This window comes from Leuciscus leuciscus, assembly GCF_965113295.1.
Source record: "Leuciscus leuciscus genome assembly, chromosome: 23".
Classification (NCBI taxonomy): domain Eukaryota; kingdom Metazoa; phylum Chordata; class Actinopteri; order Cypriniformes; family Leuciscidae; genus Leuciscus; species Leuciscus leuciscus.
The window spans coordinates 29,286,777-29,307,393 of NC_138747.1; the positions used below are offsets into that span (position 1 = coordinate 29,286,777).

Genomic DNA, 20,617 nt, shown 5'->3' on the forward strand with positions numbered 1-20,617 from the left:
AAAACTAAAACATGTGTTTGGTTTTGATTATCTCTATCGCGGTCACTCTGAAGTGACATTGCAATTCTTCATCATCATGAAAGTGTATTATCTGCATGCGTTTTAAAGCCCTATCAGTCTAAACTTACAGCCGAACAGCTCTGGTTCGAGCATAGTTGCTCCACAACGGATCAAGTCCAGACAGAACTTCCCGACCTCAAATGTTGTGGGCGGGGCTAAGTTCGGCTGGCATCCAGGCTATTCTTATTGTGCTTAAACTGTCAAAAACACACAAAGTTCACATACAGTTATGTCTCTGAACACAAATAGCAGGGAAAGAAATCTCATGTGTATATTAGGTCTGTGTATTAAAGTGAAAGCAGCATAATATACAGTATCTACTGCTAAATAAGCTGTTAATATGAATTAAACATCAAAAGAAAAACAGAAAATCACTCATTGCTCTTGATTGAATAACTTTAGTAGCTTTAAATCTACAATATGTAATTGTTTTCACCGCTAGGGGTCGTTAACCTCTTACAATATCAAAGGCGTAGATTGATGACGCAGTGAATAAGCGGAATCGTGGAACTTGTCGTAATGCCGATGGATCTAATAATGTTTATGGATGAGTGAATACATTCATGTTTTTTAACATGACTGTGGTATGAAGCAGGTCATGATTGCTAATGAGAGACAGATATCAGCGCCACACGCGAGTCCCACAGATATAAAGGAATGAGGATATTTCATTCTACCGAACTACATGCAAGTGCTGAATTACTACTCATACAGGTCAGTTCATTTGACGAATTAAACTTGTGAGGTAACGCAGCGCTGTTTCACTTGGTCTAACATTACACTATCATACTAAACAGCATTTGTGTGTGTTGAAAGTTATAATGTTATTAGTATTACTAGTATTACTAGATCAACATTAGAATAACATACTGATCATATTTCATCATGTTGAACTATATAACATTGATTTGTTTTATGTACATTTGTTCACCTGTCTAATAAAGTACATGCAAGAGCAGCTTCTCTGTCAAGTCGAAGTTGATCCTCGTTTTATTTCTCCTTTTGTCCCAAAGTCTGCTTGCCATGGTCCATAATGTTTGAACGAAACAACAGCATGAGCGTGACGCTAGATGTCCACGTCTGTCACCGTGGTTACTATATGGAAGTACAAGCGGAAACCAGGGATAGCGCGGATATTACGTCATTGACAGGCGACAAGTGACAAGGGACGGGCACTATTTAAAATGTGAATTTCTCTGAATTTACAAATTCTTGGAAACATTTAGGATAATGTAAGTACACAATTGAAAAAAATATATAACACTGTGCAAGTGGTTTTTGTATATTTTGATACAAAATTCTTACATATTGTACCTTTAATAAGAATACATTTCTTACTTGAATACTGCTGTTAAATGCTCTGGAGAGGAGATAAACATGGCGGGCGGGTCTATGCTAATGAGCCGAGTCCTTCAGCAGTTGTGGGCGGGGCTTAAGCATTTGTGACTCACATATTCTAGAATCTGCAAACAGCTTGTTCTGAGACTCTGCTTATGATTTATGGGGATTAAAGAAAGAGGAGTGGGTGGATTTTTACCATTAGGGTGGTTGTGTACACATTGCTGACACACATTTATGTTTAAACATCATGTAAAAGTGAATTTTGCATGTCCCCTTTAAAAATGTTGAAGTATCCTACAAATTTTACTTAGAAACTGAAAGTAAATGTGTCAGGGCAGGGGGTGACACTGCATTAAAACTTGAAGAGACATTAAAAGAGAGATATTTAGAAATTCTTGGCAAGGTGTCACACTAATTGCCACATAATTAGTGTTAATTGTGATATATATATATATATATATATAATAATATATAATTGTGATAAAATATGTGATGTGATATGCTTGCCTTAATGTGAAGTTTACTGTATTTCAGTCATAATGCCTTTATTAACTGAGCAAAGAGAAACAAATTGAAGCTATTTATGAATTATTAATGTGGGCATACAGTGAGCATATCCGTTATGTTTATGTGGTACAGTGTGCAAAAGAATCATTTAAAAAGTTCTACATTTCCTGCAGAATGACTCGGCACATTCACTGAAAAGCAAAGGAATACAATCAACTCACTTTTTAGAAGGCAAAGGCTTGATTTACATTGCTCTATGGTTTGGTTGTCAGACAACATGTTGAATAATCATCTTTTATTTAAATTTCTTAAATTTAATATTTAAAATAAAGTATAATAAATAAATGTTTTTCACTGTGGCAGTGTCCTCCAAAGTAACATCTTTTTTGTCTATGTAATTCTTTATTCAATTTGTGTATGTAATACTTAATATCTGAAATGTGTACATTTGTAATTATGTATGTACATTTTGGAAAATGTCTTATGTAACTGCTTTGTTTATCTTGTATAAAACAAATCCAATGAGAGAAGTGACTCTCATTAGATAAATATGTATAAAGGGTAGGCATAATAAGCAAAGGCTTCAGCCTACACATTTTTCAGTTATTATGTGTATTTTTTATTTATTATGGAAAATTATCTGTGAGGGACAAAAAAAAAAAAATATATAGGCCTATATATATATATTTTTTTTTTTATTGAAACACAAGAAACAGAACTAGAACATGTGCAAACCCACCCAAAACAAGCACAAGAACAGAACTAATCATTGTTATTTATGAATGGGTCATTGCATTAGTAAGAGAGATGTCTGCACTCTGAAATGAAAGCTCCAGAAAATTATGATTACAACCAAATGCATTTGACCAGTCAGTTGGGAAATGTTGTGCTTGGTTGTAAAACTTGGTTGTAAAAAATGTTCTTGGAGATTTCAGTGAGCGCACATCAATCTTTCATGTGTGTTTATTGCTCCTACAGCTGAGCCTAATTTGGACCCAGTCTAGTCCAATGGTATAAGTCTGGCCTGGAAATTTCTTACATTCTCCCAGCACATTACATTTTCTATGCAAAAAAATTAATGCATTTATCCTTTTGCTTTTGACTTTCACTGAAAAATGCCTCTTCCAGTTCTGTTAACATTATAAATGTAATGATTAAACATAAAGCTGTTCATTTTCAGTGCATTAATTCACATTTCAAATGGACACCGTCCGAGAAGTGCCTAGGTTGTGCCTGTGAGGGAGTGACTGACCGTATGGATGAATGATGAATAGATACATGATAGAGGATAGAGGATGAGATCAGGGGCTCGGGAGACTGGGAATGGGCTGGGCTGGGCTGGGTGGAGCTCAGATGAACTGACCAGCTTCATGTATAAAAGCCTCTCAGTCTCACATCCTGTCGTGACTCAGCTGTGATCAAAACAACAGGCACCCGGACCAGAAGAAGAGGAAGATACACTAGATAATATTTCAAGAAAAGTACAAGGATTATAGGCAAAATCATGAGTCACTCCTCATATCGCACCTCTTATCAGCGCACTTTTGGGGCGCCTGCCTATAGCCCAGTGTCCAGTCGTGTAGGAGGCCGTTACATCTCCTCCACACCCACCCGCTCGGTGGACTTCAGGAGCCGCTCCAGCGCTCCGGGCCCCCGGCTCTCTTATGATAAAGTGGACTTCTCTCTGGCAGAGGCCGTCAACCAGGAGTTCCTGACCACACGCAGCAACGAGAAACGAGAACTGCAGGAACTCAACGATCGCTTCGCCAGCTTCATCGAGAAGGTGCGGTATCTGGAGCAGCAGAACTCAAAGCTGACTCTGGAGTTGGGTCAGTTTAAGGAGCAGCAGCAGGGGCCGTCGGGACGGGTCAATGAGCTGTGCCAGCAGGAGATGAGAGAGATGCGCAGACAGATGGAGCTCATGGGCAACGATCGAGACCAGATGCAGGTGGAGAGAGACAACCTGGCTGAAGATGTGGCCCTGCTCAAGCAGAGGTGTGTGTGAGGGCTGGTGGGGTGTGTATGCATCTACACATAACAGATTCTGCATTGTTAATATTTCTAGAAAACTTCTGACCTTTAATGTTTGACACTGGCTAGTGTAAGTGGATTGTTCACTCAAAAAATGTATCTTTTGCAATCATTTTCTCACCCTCATGTCATTCCAAACTTTGGAAGAAGTTAATGTTATTGTATGTTTATTGTATTGACAAAAAAAGTTCAAAATATATGTGTTTGGCTGAAGACAGAGAGTCATGCAGGTTTGGAACGACATGAGGATGACAGAATTTTCATTTTTGGGTGAACTAACCATTTAAGAGAAAATTAGACTGGGTGTTAAGTTAAAAGTTAAAGTTAAAAGTGACAAAGATTGAGTGTCAAGGTACAGACATTTATAGAGGATATTTTGAGCAGCTGATATATTGACAACTGCTGTTATAATGATACCTGTTGTATCTTGTAATATGGATGCATTGAGATGTTATGGATAGAAAATGAGTAGCCGGCTACACTGTAAAAAATAAAATCAGCAAAAATAAGGCACAGTGTACTATATGATTATAAAGGATTTTTTTTTTTTTACAGGTGTTTACCTGTATTTTGAATTACGCATTGCATTGTCCTGGCAGAAAATTACCAGTAGCCTATACCTTTCTATTGTTTACAGTGAACTTTAAATTTGCTCAGGTTTTTGCTTCAGCTATATGTTTACTTTGATACAGAGGAGTTGGTATAAAACAAAAGAGATTTGCTTTAGTGGAGGAAATCTGAAATGTGCAGATTTCATTAGAGGTAGGCTAATTAAGATTAGATCTTTTAAAATAACCGTATGTCTGTAGCCTATAATGAAGTTCATGAAACATGGGTGTGGCAGCGAATGAAAGAGACAAAGAAACCGCTGCAGGGATCCTCCCATCATCATCTAGACTGCGGTTTACAATGTGATAATGGAAGAGACATTTAAACAACTAATGCTTCATAGCCTAATTAAGTAGGCTATATCACGACGGACCCAATTTCATTCGTGTACTGCAAAAACACAAAAGCTCATACAGATGTGCAACTCATTACTGCTTAAAACTACTTTAACCTCATCACTTTTTGAACTATATTAAAGTAAGTCGTTACGCACGTTTCACACCGTGCGCGAATCTGCAGCCCACAGTAACAATAACAGCATCAGGACCGCGTGTTCCGTGGTTCCGTCGCGCCTCAGAACTGACTGAATTAACGGATGTCACGCAGGGCGTTTTCCCCGAGGACAAAAGGTAAGTGCCTCTTCAAAAAAGGAGAAAGTAAAACAACAATATTACAAAATATGAGGTCAAACTGTGTGCAAAGCACTTTTTATTTATTTTTATTTTTATAAATTAACACTATCCAACAGACACCAATGGATACGATTATGATGGTTTTGTTCAATATCGATCATAAATGAATATGTTTTAAGGCAATGTTTGTACTTCCCATGAAAAACGCACTGGATTCATATGGTCTGCTAGTAAAATCAACGTGGTTCAGTGTTGGGAATGTGACTTTTTGTTCAGGACTGTTTGTCAGGAGTCAGCTAGGCCTATAGACCTTTTAGCCAGCGGGTAATTTCTAAAAAAAAATCAATAATTGTATGTCTAATAAAATTAAACGACTGTAATGTCCAATACAATAGAAAGGCACTGCAAAAATGTTAATCTAAGGCTAGACATGACCTAGGTCCACTAATGTACTAATAACAAAAACACAACTAGAATATAGACAACACTTGTATAGGAATAAAATAATAGATACCAATAGATCATAATATGCACTGTCTAAGGCTTCTAAAATAACGTTTTAAGTTATAAGAAAAAATAAGACCTTACATTTTTTTTAAAGGTGTAAGGATGAACTTTCTAAGTGGTCAAATTTTGTGTCAATATTGTAAAAATGTATTTGAATTATTAAAATATTGATTATGATTAGTTTTCTTTTTAATTTTGGACATTTGTCTCTTTAGTCAGTACAAAATAAGTGACAATGTGGTGCTGTAGTTGGACACTAATGATATAAAGCAGAGGGACGGTTTGATTTACTTGCGTGCAATTGCTGTCCAAAACATGAGGCAAATGTGTTTAGACCAAACAAGGAATAGTGATCGAGTGTGACCTGGATGCACCAGTGGTGAGATATTTTGGTAATGAAACTAAGAATGGCAGGAGATGTCATGTATTACTGTATGTCTGATTTCTCAGTATCAACTTGTGAGATTTTATTACGTTTTATGCATGTGCATTAAAATTATTATTCAGTGTGGACAAGAAACTTCCCGAAAACCCTTGAAAATGCTAGTGTGGATGGGGATCGTTTTGAAACGAAAACGAAGTTTTAAAAATGATCCAGATTAAAGTTAGGGTAGGCAATGTTTTTCATAAACATTTTTTGTTATACTAATTGAAAGTCTCTTCACATCCTGATATCAGACAATATTTTAATATCTTCTGTGGAAGTCTCAGGACCAAAAAATGTTCGTTCAATCATTGCATTCGGGCCTAATACAACGATAGGATGTCCTCCCTGCCTGTCATCCTGCTCGCGCAGACATCGTAATCATCAGCGTGTTCAGAGTTATAGACACATTGCTAGGCATCAAGAAAGAATGGCAAACAAACAGCAGCCATATTTTACCGCTATGAGTTACAAGCCTACTAACACACCCAGGAGAAGAATCTCCAAACTCGGGAGATGAATTGCAGACCGCGTTCAGACACTATGTCTTCCTGAAATCCCCCCAGAGGTGTGACTAGGGATGACAACTCTCTACAATGCGACTAAGTCATTTGCATATGCGACACAATTTTCACTCTGGGCGACTAAAAATGTTTATCATTAGCCATTGGCTAATAAATTCTTAGTTTTTACTAGCCAGTGTGTGTGTTCGAGGCTAGTTTAAGTTATATATTTTCACTCGTTGAACAATGACTGAGCGCTTGAGAATTTCGCTTCTCTGTCAAGCGATCTGTATTTCAATTCAACTCAATGGATGCACAGCACACCTTAAACTCTAGTGTGAAGGCACACGACTGGCCATTGCTTTGCTTAGAGCGCTGTGTTTCACACACACACACACACACACACACACACACACACACACACACACACACACAAAGAGAGAGAGAGAGAGCAGAGTCTTACACACTGATAACGTGATTAATATTCATGAACCCAGAAGCTCATCAATCCTTAGTAATGAAACTATCTGTTGTATATTGTAGTGGGGTAAATTATTATTTTTAGGATAATATGAGGTTTATTTAAAAAAGTTATTAATTTAGTTCATTTATCTGTACAGCCGCTCTTGAGAAAACCGAGATGTCATCGTCCAGCTCGGTTCAGTTCTCATATAATGGTGTCAAAGCAGGCAGATCAATAATATTGTTAAATATATAAAGTGTCCCCAACTAGGCAAGACAAAAGACAAAAGCGACAGTGGCATAGGAACCAAACCTCCATCAGGAGACAGAAAAACCCCTTGGGAAAGTCACACGAGGAACAACACAATGGGACCGTACACAATTTTTTATTAAAGTCTAAACTCAACTCTGTACATAAATAGCATAGAACTCTAAAATTATCACAAACATAAAATAACAACAAATCACAACAACAATCAAGTCATCCATTATATAGCAAATCACTGACATTCCTCAGACCTAATCGAACGCCAAAAACCAGATGAGCCAAACTCCTCAAACACAACTGTGGGACAGTAAACACATACTCTGAGAGGAATGCAAGAGTCTGAGATTGGTAGCAATATATTATGAAATGGATACAGCAGTAGTACGACTCCCTCTACGTGTTTGGCTTATAATATGATTCGCTTATTAAATTTGTCATAAGAACATTTCTCCCAGCCGGTACAAATGTAATCTCAGATGCTTTTAAGCTAATCAGTTTATCGGTTCTCTGACTCTCTTCCAGGTTAGATTTTATATTTATATTACAACCTTCACTTCAGGCACACAGTCTTCAAGGACAGTTTATTTTGTCTCTTGAGGACTAAGAGTGGTGCAGGTCTGACGTCACTTTGTAGGCCAACTGGCAATTAGCATCACACTGGTTTCCTCGGCAAGAAAAACCCAATAGGATTTTCCCATAGGCTTTTGGATTATCACTAAAAACAAACTCTGTGTTCAACAAAAGTTTACAATACTTGCACGTTTTGTCCATCAAGATAATTATCACAGATGAACACAACTTTTATGAGTTTTGAAGCCTAAATGCAGTAGCCAGAAGTAAAAAGCTAAAGGTAGGCTATAAACGAACTACACCACGGTCCCACGAGTTCAACGTCACCATCGCTAAGCTTCCGACAATTCTTTCAGTTGTTATCTGAAAACATTTTCCCAGAACGTTTGAGTTGGAATAAGAGCACAATTATTAGCATAACAAGGCTGTAAAAGCGGACTGAGTTTACCTGTTCGTCGTGATGACGTTTAATCTCCCAGACAGTTTCGCGCAGGTCATGTTTTGAAAGATGATGTCCTGTAGCTTACTAATGTAAATAAATAAAAATGTATACAAAAATGTGATGATGTCCGACTCGTTTTATGAAGAAGAAAGCCTTAAAGGAACACTCCACCGTTTTTTGAAATAGGGCTTATTCACCTTCTTTCCCACATTTAGATAGGTGGGCAAATGCATTTTTGTCTCAGTGCATGCATTGTTTTAGTTTGACAGGGTCGGCGTGAGCTTAGCTTAGCATAATGAATGGAATCCTTTGTTGCCAGCTAGCATGTCCTGAATAAAAGTGATATAAAAAAAAAAACCCTACCTAATTACTTCTTGTGGCCTGCGTATTCACAACAAGTACAAATAGCGATGCAGATTAACACTAGGCGATTTCCTAAGCAGATATTGACTTATATATTAAGGACTATATTAGGGGGAAGCACAGGCGAAGCACTGCTACTTGGGCGTGATATCTCTGCGCCCAAGTAGCAGTGCTTCGCCTGTGCTTTCCCCTAATATAGTCCCAAGTCAAAATCTGCATAGGAAATCGCCTAGTGTTAATCTGCATCGCTATTTGTTCTTGTTGTGAATACGCAGGCCACAAGAAGTAATTATTTTTTTTTTTTTTTTTTTATATATCACTTTTACTCAGGACATGCTAGCTGGCAACAAAGGATTCCATTCATTATGCTAAGCTAAGCTAGCGCCAACCCTGTCAAACTAAAACAATGCATGCACTGAGACAAAAATGCATTTGCCCACCTATCTAAATGTAGGAAAGAAGGTGAATAAGCCCTATTTCAAAAAACGGTGGAGTGTTCCTTTAAGTTTTCAAAAAGCATTAGACATATGACCCACTATTCTGCTTCATAAGTACCATGTTGACAATATGACATGACGTGGTTTAATGTACCTAAACAATGATTATCAAATTTCTCTCTCATATTGCTCATCATAACCACTGAAAACGGTCAAAAAATCGAACCCAAAGTTAAATTATAATGGACGTTATCTGACATTAAGCGTTTCTGCTTCATTGAGGCTTGTAGGAAAAAGCTTAACGGTTTAATGTAGGCGACCTAAACAACGATCAGTCATCACCAAATTTCTAGGTTAGATTTTTTGACAGTTTTAAGTGGTTATGATGAGCAATAATATGCATAATAATATGTACATGAGTAATAATATGTAACACTTAATACTAAAAAAGTGGTGGGTACAAAATGACTCATAACGAAATCTGGTGGGTACGCACCGTCCCCACCGAAATCAACGCCTATGCAGACAGCCTATGTTAGCTGTTAGCAACCACATTTTACACGTAACAGCTTAAAAAAATCACAAGTGGGGTAATACTATAATAATAAAACGTGAAAATGTCTTGAGCTTGTGTTCACCACAGACCTTATTTCAGCCATTTAGAAAATCCTGGACTTCTTCTGGACTTCTGGACGATGGAACCAGAAGTGCAAAAATTATAACTCGCTTCCGCGCTTTGGCCTACAAAGTGATGTCATACCTGTACTACTTTATATTGCTTTTTCACTGCGTGGTACGACTTGACTCGACTCGGCTCAGCTTGCTTTGGCTCAGTTTGCTTTTCCACTGCAATTTAGTACCGCTTCAAAGTGGGTGGGATTATATACTAATCGTTATAGTTACGGCTACTGTCGTGACATCATCGTAAACGTGACACAAACAAACGCACAACACAGGAGCAACGGAGTATATTGATGGAGTGGTGTTTTTGATTCTTAGCATGTGGATGTTTTTCACTGCAAGATGAAGACGTTTTTTTTTTTGCAGGTTTGGTGTCTCGCGTGTCGCAAATCCAATGCCGCTGGTAGTGATGATTCTCTCTGACCAATCAGTGATCTGCAGTGTTTACACGTCACATTTTAGTATCGGTACGGCTCGCTTGAAACCTCAACTGAAATGCAACCTAGGGTCTTTTTGTTAATCTACCCGAGGCAAACTTTCGTTTAAAAGAATAATTAGGATGGAAACGCCACTTTTAAGTTTGACCGTATTTTCGTTTTCGGTCAAATTGCCTTTTGAATGGGAGTGCTTGGGGCACTTCTATGATAGCATAAAAAATCGCTATTTTTAAAACACTAACTGTACGTTCACACCGCCGCCGGCGAAGACGGCAAAATTCGCTCTTGCCGCCCTGCCAATGACGCCGGAGAAAGATTCGGGGACGCTCTGATGCTCTGACGTAGATCGAAGTAGACCAATGTTTACAGGATTGCGTTCTCTGGAATCCTCTCAGGCGGAGGACTTCTACATTCTGATTGGTTGCCGCCGAACCGCGTCATAGCTTATTACCATAAAGTTGACCTGACTTCAACTCTCTTCGCCGCTCTCACCGTCCAAGACGCGCCGCGCCGCCTATGCAGAAGTATCACCAGGGGCTCTACACATGAACTCCAGCATTGACAACATTGTTTGTGTACACAGAGTTTACTAAAAAGAAAGATTTTGAACAACTCACAGTAGCTGTGTCCGCCGGTGTTTTGACAGTCAAAAATAGTCGATCTCCGAATGCAACGTAACATGAGGAGAGTAAAGATGGAAAGCTCCTAAAGCTTAGTTCCATATAAATTCACGGATAATTTGTTGTTTTGTCGTTAGTGAAAATCAATATTGACCTTGTATTTGAAAAAGGATCCTCATATAAGAAGCAATACAAAAATTTGGAGTCAGTTCATTCGCATTCGGAGATCAACTATTTTTCATTCGATCGACAAAATGTCGGCGGACGGAAACACAGTGAGTTGTTCAAACTCTTTCTTTTTAGTAAACTCTGTGTACACAAACAATGTTGTCAATGCTGGAGTTCATGTGTAGAGCCCCTGGTGATACTTCCAGCAAAGTTTCATGTTGTGTCGAGCCTTCTTAGTGTTTTAAAAATAGTGATTTTTGATGCTATCATAGTCGTGCCCCAAGCAAAAGGCAATTTGACCGAAAACGAAAATATGGTCAAACTTAAAAGTTGCGTTTCCATCTAATTATGCTTTTAAACGAAAGTTTGCCTTGGGTAGATTAACAAAAAGACCCTAGGTTGCATTCTGACGAGAGTTACCCTTTAAAGTGAGCCGTACCGAACCGTACGATGCAGTGGAAAAGCACCATTAGTCACAAATTTGAATGTATAAGCTAAAGACTTCAGAGAATATCACAAAACACAAATGCTCACCCAACACATTATCAAATAAAAGATAGATTACGAGATGAAACCCAAGTTTTTTTTTAAAGTGAGTGATTCTAACAGCACACTAATGTATAAGTTAATTTTCTGTGACTCCCAACAGGAAAAGGTTTTTATTATAATTATTGAAGTGGACTTAAATTTTCTCTTAATTGTTTGCAGGTTAAATGAGGAGATGCAGAAAAGACAGGAAGCTGAAAATAACCTGAATCTCTTTCGAAAGGTAAAGCGAAAATGGAAAGTATATCTCACATTATGCACTTCTACTGAAAGCTATCTCTGAGCTTTATTGTTTTTATACAGTCATTGTCATACAGTGGGTATAAAAATGTCTACACACTTGTCATGATGTCTGGGTCTGAGGGCTTCGCTCGCGAGAGAAAAAATGAAAATTCTGTCATCATTTACAACTTTTTATGTTTCACAGAAGAAAGAACATCATACTGTTTTGGATAGACACAAGGATGAGCATATGATGACAGAATTTTCAAAAGGGGAGATGAAGTGCAATCATATAATAAACATATAATAGTGCTTCTAATGTTTACATTTTTAATAATATCTAGAAACGGATATAACAATAATGGCAACACTTTATTTTAGGGTCCAATTCTTACTATTAACTACTTGCTTATTAGCATGTATATTATTAGGATATTGGCTGTTTATTAGTACTTATAAAGCACATATTAATGCCTTATTCTGCATGACCTTATTCTGCATCCCTTAATCCACCCAAGACTTAAACTTTACAACTACCTTACTAACTGTTAATAATAAGCAGTAGATTAGGAGTTTATTGAGGCAAAAGTTGTAGTTAATAGTGAAGATGTGTTCCCCATACTAAAGTCTGACTGTGTGTGTGTATGAAGGATGTGGATAGTGCTACACTTGCCCGTCTGGAACTGGAGAGGAAGATTGAATCTCTGATGGACGAGATTGAGTTCCTCAAGAAGATGCATGATGAGGTGAGAGACATGGATAATGAATGAATGATGAAAGTCAAAAACCTGCCTGCTTTTATGGATGATATCTTTGTGTGCTGCTTAAACGAAACTTATATATGTGCTTTCTGTTACCATTGCATTGACTATCGAAATTAACATAAATTCAGTTTGTAAGAACAAGTACAATTTCTAGTAAAGTCTAGGCATAGTTTTCACGTGACATAACACCCTTATAGGATCGCCCACATGAAAGACTAAACAATGCTTTGCTCCACTAAAATGTTCCCTGGTTTTAGTACTAATGTAGTAAGAGACCAAACTAAATATAAACACTTTATTGATGATGCATAATCTAAACAGGCAAACAGATTTTTCCATAGAAAACCATTATCAAGAAAATGCTTAACCGTTTATATAATGGGCAGGGCTCATTTGATTACCTGTTTATATGTATCATCAATAAGGTGTATACTGAATTTGATCTTTAAATAATTTTAAATAAATAAGTGTTTTTTCTCATTAAGCATTTTAGAACGTCCTGCTGTTTTAAGTGATTGAAATACTATGGATGTGCATTTTGTTCACATATTTTTGTTTTTCTTCCTTTGAAAATTTTGCTCCCCAGGTCTCCGCGCCAGTCACGTGACTTAAAACTATGAAAACATTGCACCAAGAATTTTTTTTTTATGAAATTGAATTGAATTTTCAAAGAATTCATGCACTTTTTTTTAATGCAACTACAGCTCAAATCTAATTTAATGGGGAAATACCGAAATCTTTGTTTCAGTAACAAATGAGTTATAACTTATATCAGTGGTATCATGGTAACATAGTTTCTTACTCTCAAGTAACAAACACACAAAAAAGCCCATGCATATTCCATCACAAAAAAAGTAGTTCAAGTCAGTTTACTTTTATGAAGTAAAAGAAAGAAAATCACAAGTTTATTTTTCAAGTATAGCCTACTTTATGGAGTAAGTAGCTACTAAAATCAATGTACCAGTACTAATCAATGTAATAAGTATACTTATTCAACATTTCTTGAGACTCAGTTGGCCCACTTTTTAGTTTACAAAAGTTTACTATTAAAGGGTTAGTTCACTCAAAAATGAAAAATCTGTCACGATCACTCACCCTCATGTTCTTCCAAACCCATAAGACTTTCGTTCATCTTCAGAACACAAATGACGATCTTTTTGATGAAATCTGAGAGTTTTCTGTCCCTCCATTGACAGCTACTCAACTTTGATCTTCAAAACGTTTATAAAGAGATCGTAAAACTAATCCATATGAATTGAGTGGTTTAGTCCAAATTTCTTTTAAGAGACATTTAGGTAATTAATTTAGGCTTTTATTCAGTTTATTCTCTCAAATTTCATTAAAATATCTTCATTTGTGTTTTGAAGATGAACAAAAGTCTAACAGGTTTGGAACAACATGAGAGTGAGTAAATTATGAAAACTTTGTTTCACATTTCGGGTGAACTATCCCTTTAAATGTACCTTTAAGAAATGTTAAGTGTAAAGGCGGCCGCACACCGGACGCGCAGCTCAGCGCCGCGCCGCGCCACGTCTAGGACAACTGTCACCTGAAAATCCGATAACATCAGCAATTTTCTGATTTCTGTAAATAAATATAAAACTAAATGTATATTGCAGCACAGGGTGAAGTCCGTATATACATTAACTACGATTTGAGACACACACATGTAAATTTTATATAAAACTATGTAAATGGCGCTCTGTGGCGCGGCAGGATTTTGAACACGGTCCTGAGCCGCCGCGGACAGACGCCGAAAGGCGCCGCCGGTGTGTGTACTCTCATAGAGAATAGTGTGTTCAAATTTAAAAGACGTGGCGCTGCGCGGCGCGCCGCCGAGCTGCGCGTCCGGTGTGCGACCCCCTTAACAGTATAGTCATATTTTTACTCAGAAAATATTTTTGACAGAAAAAAAAAACGTTTTGCCCTATAGACATCCATTGCAAGTGCATTACTGTAAAGCCAGTGGTGTACGCACGCACTGAGTAATCTTTTTTTTTTTAAATTGAAGGAGTCGTCAAAATTATAACTGCCATTTTCTGCTTGATTACTATAGCATGTCTCTCAATTAACCTGGAATATTCTTTAAAAATGTAATTCTAAGTCACTGCTTAAGACCTGAGAGAAATAAATGTAAACATTTAAATAATTGCATGTATTATTTCTTAAAATGTAGGAAATTCAGGATGTGCATGTGAGCGTTCAGAATCAGCAGCTGAAGATGGAGGTGATGGAGACTCAGACGTCCAGAGGGCCTGATCTGACCGCAGCGCTTCGAGACATCAGAGCTCAGTACGAGACCATCGCCTCCAAGAACATGCATGAGTCTGAGGACTGGTACAAGTCCAAGGTGAGTGTGTGTGTGTGTGTGTGTGTTCTACTGATGACAGCACAATACTGCAATACACACTGATCGTCTTCATGTGTTTTCTCTGTTAGTTCGCAGACCTGACCGATTCAGCCAAGCGCAACGCTGAGGCAGTGAGACAGGCTAAACAAGAGACCAATGACCTGAGGAGGCAAATTCAAGGCCAGAACTACGACGTTGATTCTCTCAAGAACACTGTACATATGAAAACCTAACCTCTTGCTAAAGAGTCATGTGTATTTCTGTAGTCATCATAGTTCAAGGCCGTAACCACGTCTTGAACATTGCATGTAAACATACTCACTGTTAAACCTAAAGCATTCGTCTTCTGTGAACAGCAAGGCCCGCCTTCTTTGATCTGATTGGCCATTTTTGACATGAGCATGATTTCACAGTTAGAAATGTAACTTCTTGGCAATTTTTAAGTATGACTATGGTGGTTATGGCCCTGTTATAGTTAGCTTTATATACAGGTGAAACTCGAAAAATGTGAATATCGTGCAAAAGTTCGTGTATTTCAGTAATTCTAATTAAACGGTGAAACTAATATATTTAGTATATAGAACTATATACATATGCATGATTATACTTTTCAGAGGGCCGATATTTCTGTACTTAAAATCCTATTTTTATTGATTTCATGTAATATTCAAATTTTCTGAGATTTTGAATTTGGGGTTTTCATAAACTATAAGCCATAATCATCAAAATGATAACTTTTGCACGATATAATTTTTTTTCGAGTTTCACCTGTAAAAACAATACAAGTCTTTGGAACTCCCTTATTTAGAGACATACTTGTGTGTGTTTGTTACGGTAGAATGAGGCTCTATTGAGGCAGATGAGAGAAATGGAAGAGCAGTTCGCTGGAGAGGCTGGAAACTATCAAGAGACTGTGGGACGTCTAGAAGAGGAGATACAACGCCTGAAGGAGGAGATGTCACGCCATCTGCGGGAATACCAGGATCTGCTCAACGTCAAGATGGCCCTGGACATCGAGATCGCCACCTACAGGAAACTTCTGGAAGGAGAGGAAAACCGGTAAGAGTGACGCCATTGAGCCGCTTCAACAGCTTTCTGCATGTTTTACTCCTGGTAACTGATGACCTTTGTACTTCGTCTTTCAGAATTACGGTTCCTATCATGAAAATGCCTTCAATGAGTGGACAGTTCAGTGGTGGTGAGTCTATCATAACTTATAAAAGAATGACCTGGAGTGTTTATTAGGGGTCAATGCGGAGGCATCTATTATAATCGTTGGCTTTCTTACTATTTTTCCGTTTCTTCTTCTTCCACTCTGGAAGTTTATGGCAGCCCATATAGAACCGCTTGCGGGAAAGTTATGAAATTTGGCACACAGATAGAGAATAGTCTTAGCTGTCACCATAGCAAATTTGGACTCTCTAACTCCAAAAAATCTTTTTTCCTCTCATTCCTTGTCTAAGACGATTCGATTCGTCATGAACAAATTTTCCGCCATTTAGAATTTTCCGAAAAAAACTACTTTTTCAAACTCACCAAAATTGAATCATATCATCTTCAGGTCGCTGCTCGGATTTTCCAGAAAATTTAACCATATCATCCTCAGACAATGGCGACAAAAAGTTATGGAATTCAAGTCGATTTATTGAACCGTTTTCGAAAAACGTGCAAAAAAAGGCTCCATCTCCTCAACGTATTGTATTCAGACCAAACTTGGTCCATGCCATCACAAGCATGACCTGAGGCTACATGCTGCCAATTTTGCCATAGTCAGCCAAACATCCTGTCCACCATTTAGATTTTCTTTTTAAAAAACGACTTTTTCGAACTCCTCCTAGAGTCTAAAAAATCATCTGTAGACCATGCTGGCAAAAATATATATTTTTCTGTCGATAGGCAAAACCGTTTTTTTTTTACTGCATTAACAAATTTAGGCATGATGCCCATTTTGACACCAAACTTTGATGTGTCATTGTCAGCTCAGTCACCCACATCACAGCAATTTGGTCACAGCGCCACCTTTTGGTCGAGGGTGAAAAATCTAAATACTAGTGCCTGTATTTATGATTTTTCAGCCATTTTGCCTAAAATCATCTGAAGTGAGTGCTATCTAGAGGGGGCGATATTGAATTGCTCTTACAGAGACGTGAACTGTTTTGGATTTTTACCCTTCAGACTTTATCACCTAGGGGTATGAATGATGAAGCATAAGTTGATTTTATTTTTTACTTTGATATTATTTACAATTATGTTTGTACGTGTTTATGATGATGTGGTGTTAATTATGTATTCAATCATTGAGCTTAATTGGTTACAAATGGATCTTTACATTGGTTGGTCATGTGATTATTTTTAACGGGATTGAGTTTGAATGTGTGTATTATGCCTGATGAAGATCGTGAGACCGAAACGTTGTTAACAAAATTTTTATACTCATTTGCAAGCACTGATAGTGTGCGGGAGCTCCTAGTTTTTTGTAGCCTAAAATCATCTTAAAATGTCTGTAATTGCTCGTTGTTGCAGTTGGTCTGATGCTCCCAGCCATGCTGGCACGACTTCTGTTCTTTGTGCTTGGCCCTGATAATTGCTGCTTGCAGATATATTTATTATTATTATTATTCAACCCTAAAACGTTTTTTAAAAAGGAGGAAGAATCGCACGTGCAGACCAGCCAGGCTAGCTATAACAGTATGTGTTTTATTTGAAATATTAACTTTGCATATGCACTAATGCATCATTAGTGTTTTGATGTTTATTAATGGTTTTACTTGAAATGACTCATGGTGTAACGGATGATAACAGTATGAAGTTTAATATTGGTTTACAGGGGGAAACATTACGAATGAAACTTGTCAACAACAGTTCCTATATTGTCCTATGGTTATAATAACCTCAAATAATATAAAGTATATATTAATTGATGCCATACAAGAACCATTTTTGGTTCCCCAAAGAACCTGTTAGTGGAAAGTTCAGATTTTTCCACTATAAAGAAACTTTGTATTTGAAAGTTTCTGCACTGTAAAAAAGAAAAGAAAGAATTTGCTGCCTTACATTTTTAAGTTCAATCAACTTGGAGGTTTAAGTCATTTCAACTTAAATTAAACAGACTTAAAGTTGTCATTACTTATTTATCTTTTTTTTTTATGGATGTCAATGGTTCTTTATGGAACCATCAATGCTAATAAAATGATTTCTGAATTTTCATTTGTCATGTAATTTGTAATTGGTAATGAACTGCAGTTTATAAGTAATCTAGCCATCACTGACCACAACTTTGAAGTTTCAAAAAAGCAAATAAAGGCAGCATAAAAGTAATCCATGCGACTCCTCTCGTTTAATCCCAGAATTCAGAAGCTAGCATGAAAATCTACTCCTTTTCACAAAAAATTATGATGTGATTTATTACGATCACAGTGTCGAACTTCAGAAGACATTTGTTTCCAGGTCTCTATACTCAAAACATCATAACCATTTCTAAAACACATTCATGATTCATCATTATTTTTTACCACTAAATCATAAGTTGTTTTACTCCACCTTTGCATCATATTTGCTGTGTGTGTGATGTCTTTGAACAGATTATGGTCATTTTTCTGATCCTGGACCTGGAAAGAAAGTCCTAATCAAGACCGTGGAGATTCGAGATGGAGAGGTGAGGAACTCCATCAGCAGATCTAGTGATTCTAGTGAAGTTCTACAACAATAAAAGAGACTGCATCACATTTTATTCACATTTTACTTAATTTATAGCAATGTTTAATGTTACATCTCTCTACATTAAATGGTATTAAATGTTTATGTTTTGTTTGTTAAATTAATATTTGCAGCAACCCAGACACTATAACATAGTAGGGATGGGACGGTATGAAAATTTCATATCACGATAATAGTGACCAAAATTATCGTGATTATCAATATTATCACGGTTTTGTTAAAACGAGATGAAAAGTGTTCAAAAATAACTGATGCTCACGCTGAAAACATTTCAACAAGTTTTATATTTGAAAATCAACAACAACAAATAAAACAAGCAGCTATATGCACTTTTTAAAGCAAGATTATATTATGTGGCATTTCCTTCCTTATAATGACCGTCGTCAATAACAATGTATTATAACGCAGCGCACATCACAAGACACGCTCTCTCGTTTCATTCAAATACAACTTGTCATCTTGCGTCTCCATTTTCGATTGTATTGAAAATGAAATCAGAGTTGATTTATTGTTTACTGAGTTTGATAATATTTTTGTGATCATGTAAGATTTAAAACATTCATCTGCCTTCCGCCATTCCTTCTCGAATAAAAACAACAACAACATTGCGCGCTGCGCCGGCGCCAGCCTGTTGCTGGCTGGACAGGATTTACCGTGAGTTATTAAAATCGCGATAATCGAACACGGTTTAAATGATAATTCAATTTTAAACGATAATACTAACCATCAGTACATTTTATCGCGGTTTATAGAGAAACCGGTAATCGTCCCATCCCTATAACATAGTGTCTGCCCAGATCCGACCCACATCTGGAATCCACACGTACCAGATGTGGGCTGGATCTATGATGCTGTCTGGGAAACATCTGATTGGTTCTTTTCCTCGTTGCTCAGGTGGTGAAAGAATCTACAAAGGAAAAGAACCGAGATGAGAAGAAAGATTCACTCGGTCAAGGAGATTAGAGCGTCTAGATAAAGAAATGCTTGACTTATTGTGTGTTGCAATTTTAAAGGGACTCTAAGAGTAAAATTTAGAGTGTTGCTTGTCGTGTAGTGAATAATCAGCAAATGTTTGACTCAGTATTGTGTATATATGATGGTGCTATCAACATATACAGCTCTGGAAAAAATTAAGAGACCACTGCAAAATTATCAGTTTCCCTGGTTTTACTATTTACAGGTATGTGTTTGGGTAAAATTAACATTTTTGTTTTATTCTATGAACTACTGACAACATTTCTCCCAAATTCCAAATAAAAATATTGTTATTTAGAGCATTTATTTGCAGAAAACGACAACTGGTCAAAATAACAAAAAAGATGCAGTGTTGTCAGACCTCGAATAATGGAAAGAAAATAAGTTCATATTGATTTTTAAACAACACAATACTAATGTTTTAACTTAGGAAGAGTTCAGAAATCAATATTTGGTGGAATTAGCCTGATTTTCAATCGCAGCTTTCATGTGTCTTGGCTTGTTCTCCACCAATCTTTCACACTGATGTTGGGGGACTTTATGCCACTCCTGGTGCAAACATTCAAGCAACTCGGCTTGTGACCATCCATCTTCCTCTTTATCACATTCCAGAGGTTTTCAATAGATAAATAAATGCTTGAGTTATTGATTGTGTGTTGCAATTTTAAAAGGACTCACAGAGTGTTGCTTGTAGTGTAGTGAATAATCAGCAAATGTTTGACTCAGTATTGTGTATATGATGGTGCTATGAGCATATATGTGTATAACATGACTGCCTTATCTGAATAAATCACGTGTGTAGACTTAAAGTCACTAACTCTAGATATCCAACAAACATCCAAAAACAATATTTCAGAAGCTCACGTCAATATAATCTTCAAATAAAAGTGAATGTAAACAGATTTGGTTTGTTGTCTATAATGGAGGGTTTGAGCATGAGATTTGACCCGTGATACGAAAGACGAAACAACATGTGCTTGG

The 20,617-nt window shown here is 37.1% G+C and overlaps 1 protein-coding gene across 2 annotated transcripts; it reads left to right on the plus strand.

The window, feature by feature from the left end:
• The first annotated feature begins 1,586 nt into the window (after positions 1 to 1,586).
• On the plus strand, positions 1,587 to 20,538 carry prph (peripherin). Of its 2 annotated transcripts, XR_014202073.1 has the most exons (10): positions 1,587 to 3,903; positions 11,771 to 11,831; positions 12,481 to 12,576; positions 14,771 to 14,944; positions 15,034 to 15,159; positions 15,783 to 16,003; positions 16,090 to 16,142; positions 18,526 to 18,599; positions 19,556 to 19,685; positions 20,317 to 20,538. XR_014202073.1 is itself a non-coding variant. In XM_082156501.1 (9 exons), the coding sequence occupies exons 1-9, from the start codon at positions 3,413 to 3,415 to the stop codon at positions 19,622 to 19,624; spliced, it is 1,365 nt and encodes a 454-aa protein (XP_082012627.1). In that variant the 5' UTR covers positions 1,588 to 3,412; the 3' UTR covers positions 19,625 to 20,538. The 2 variants fall into 2 exon arrangements, 1 of the variants encoding a protein (XP_082012627.1); XM_082156501.1 differs by having other exon boundaries at positions 1,588 to 3,903; positions 19,556 to 20,538.
• The last annotated feature ends 79 nt before the right edge of the window (positions 20,539 to 20,617 follow it).

Excerpts from the sequence above, each read along its gene's own strand:
- prph (XM_082156501.1), top strand. The coding sequence starts at position 3,413 with ATGAGTCACTCCTCATATCGCACCTCTTATCAGCGCACTTTTGGGGCG. Across the intron at positions 16,004-16,089 it reads CTGGAAGGAGAGGAAAACCG|AATTACGGTTCCTATCATGA; the intron begins GTAAGAGTGACG and ends TTCGTCTTTCAG. Across the intron at positions 18,600-19,555 it reads TGGAGATTCGAGATGGAGAG|GTGGTGAAAGAATCTACAAA; the intron begins GTGAGGAACTCC and ends CTCGTTGCTCAG.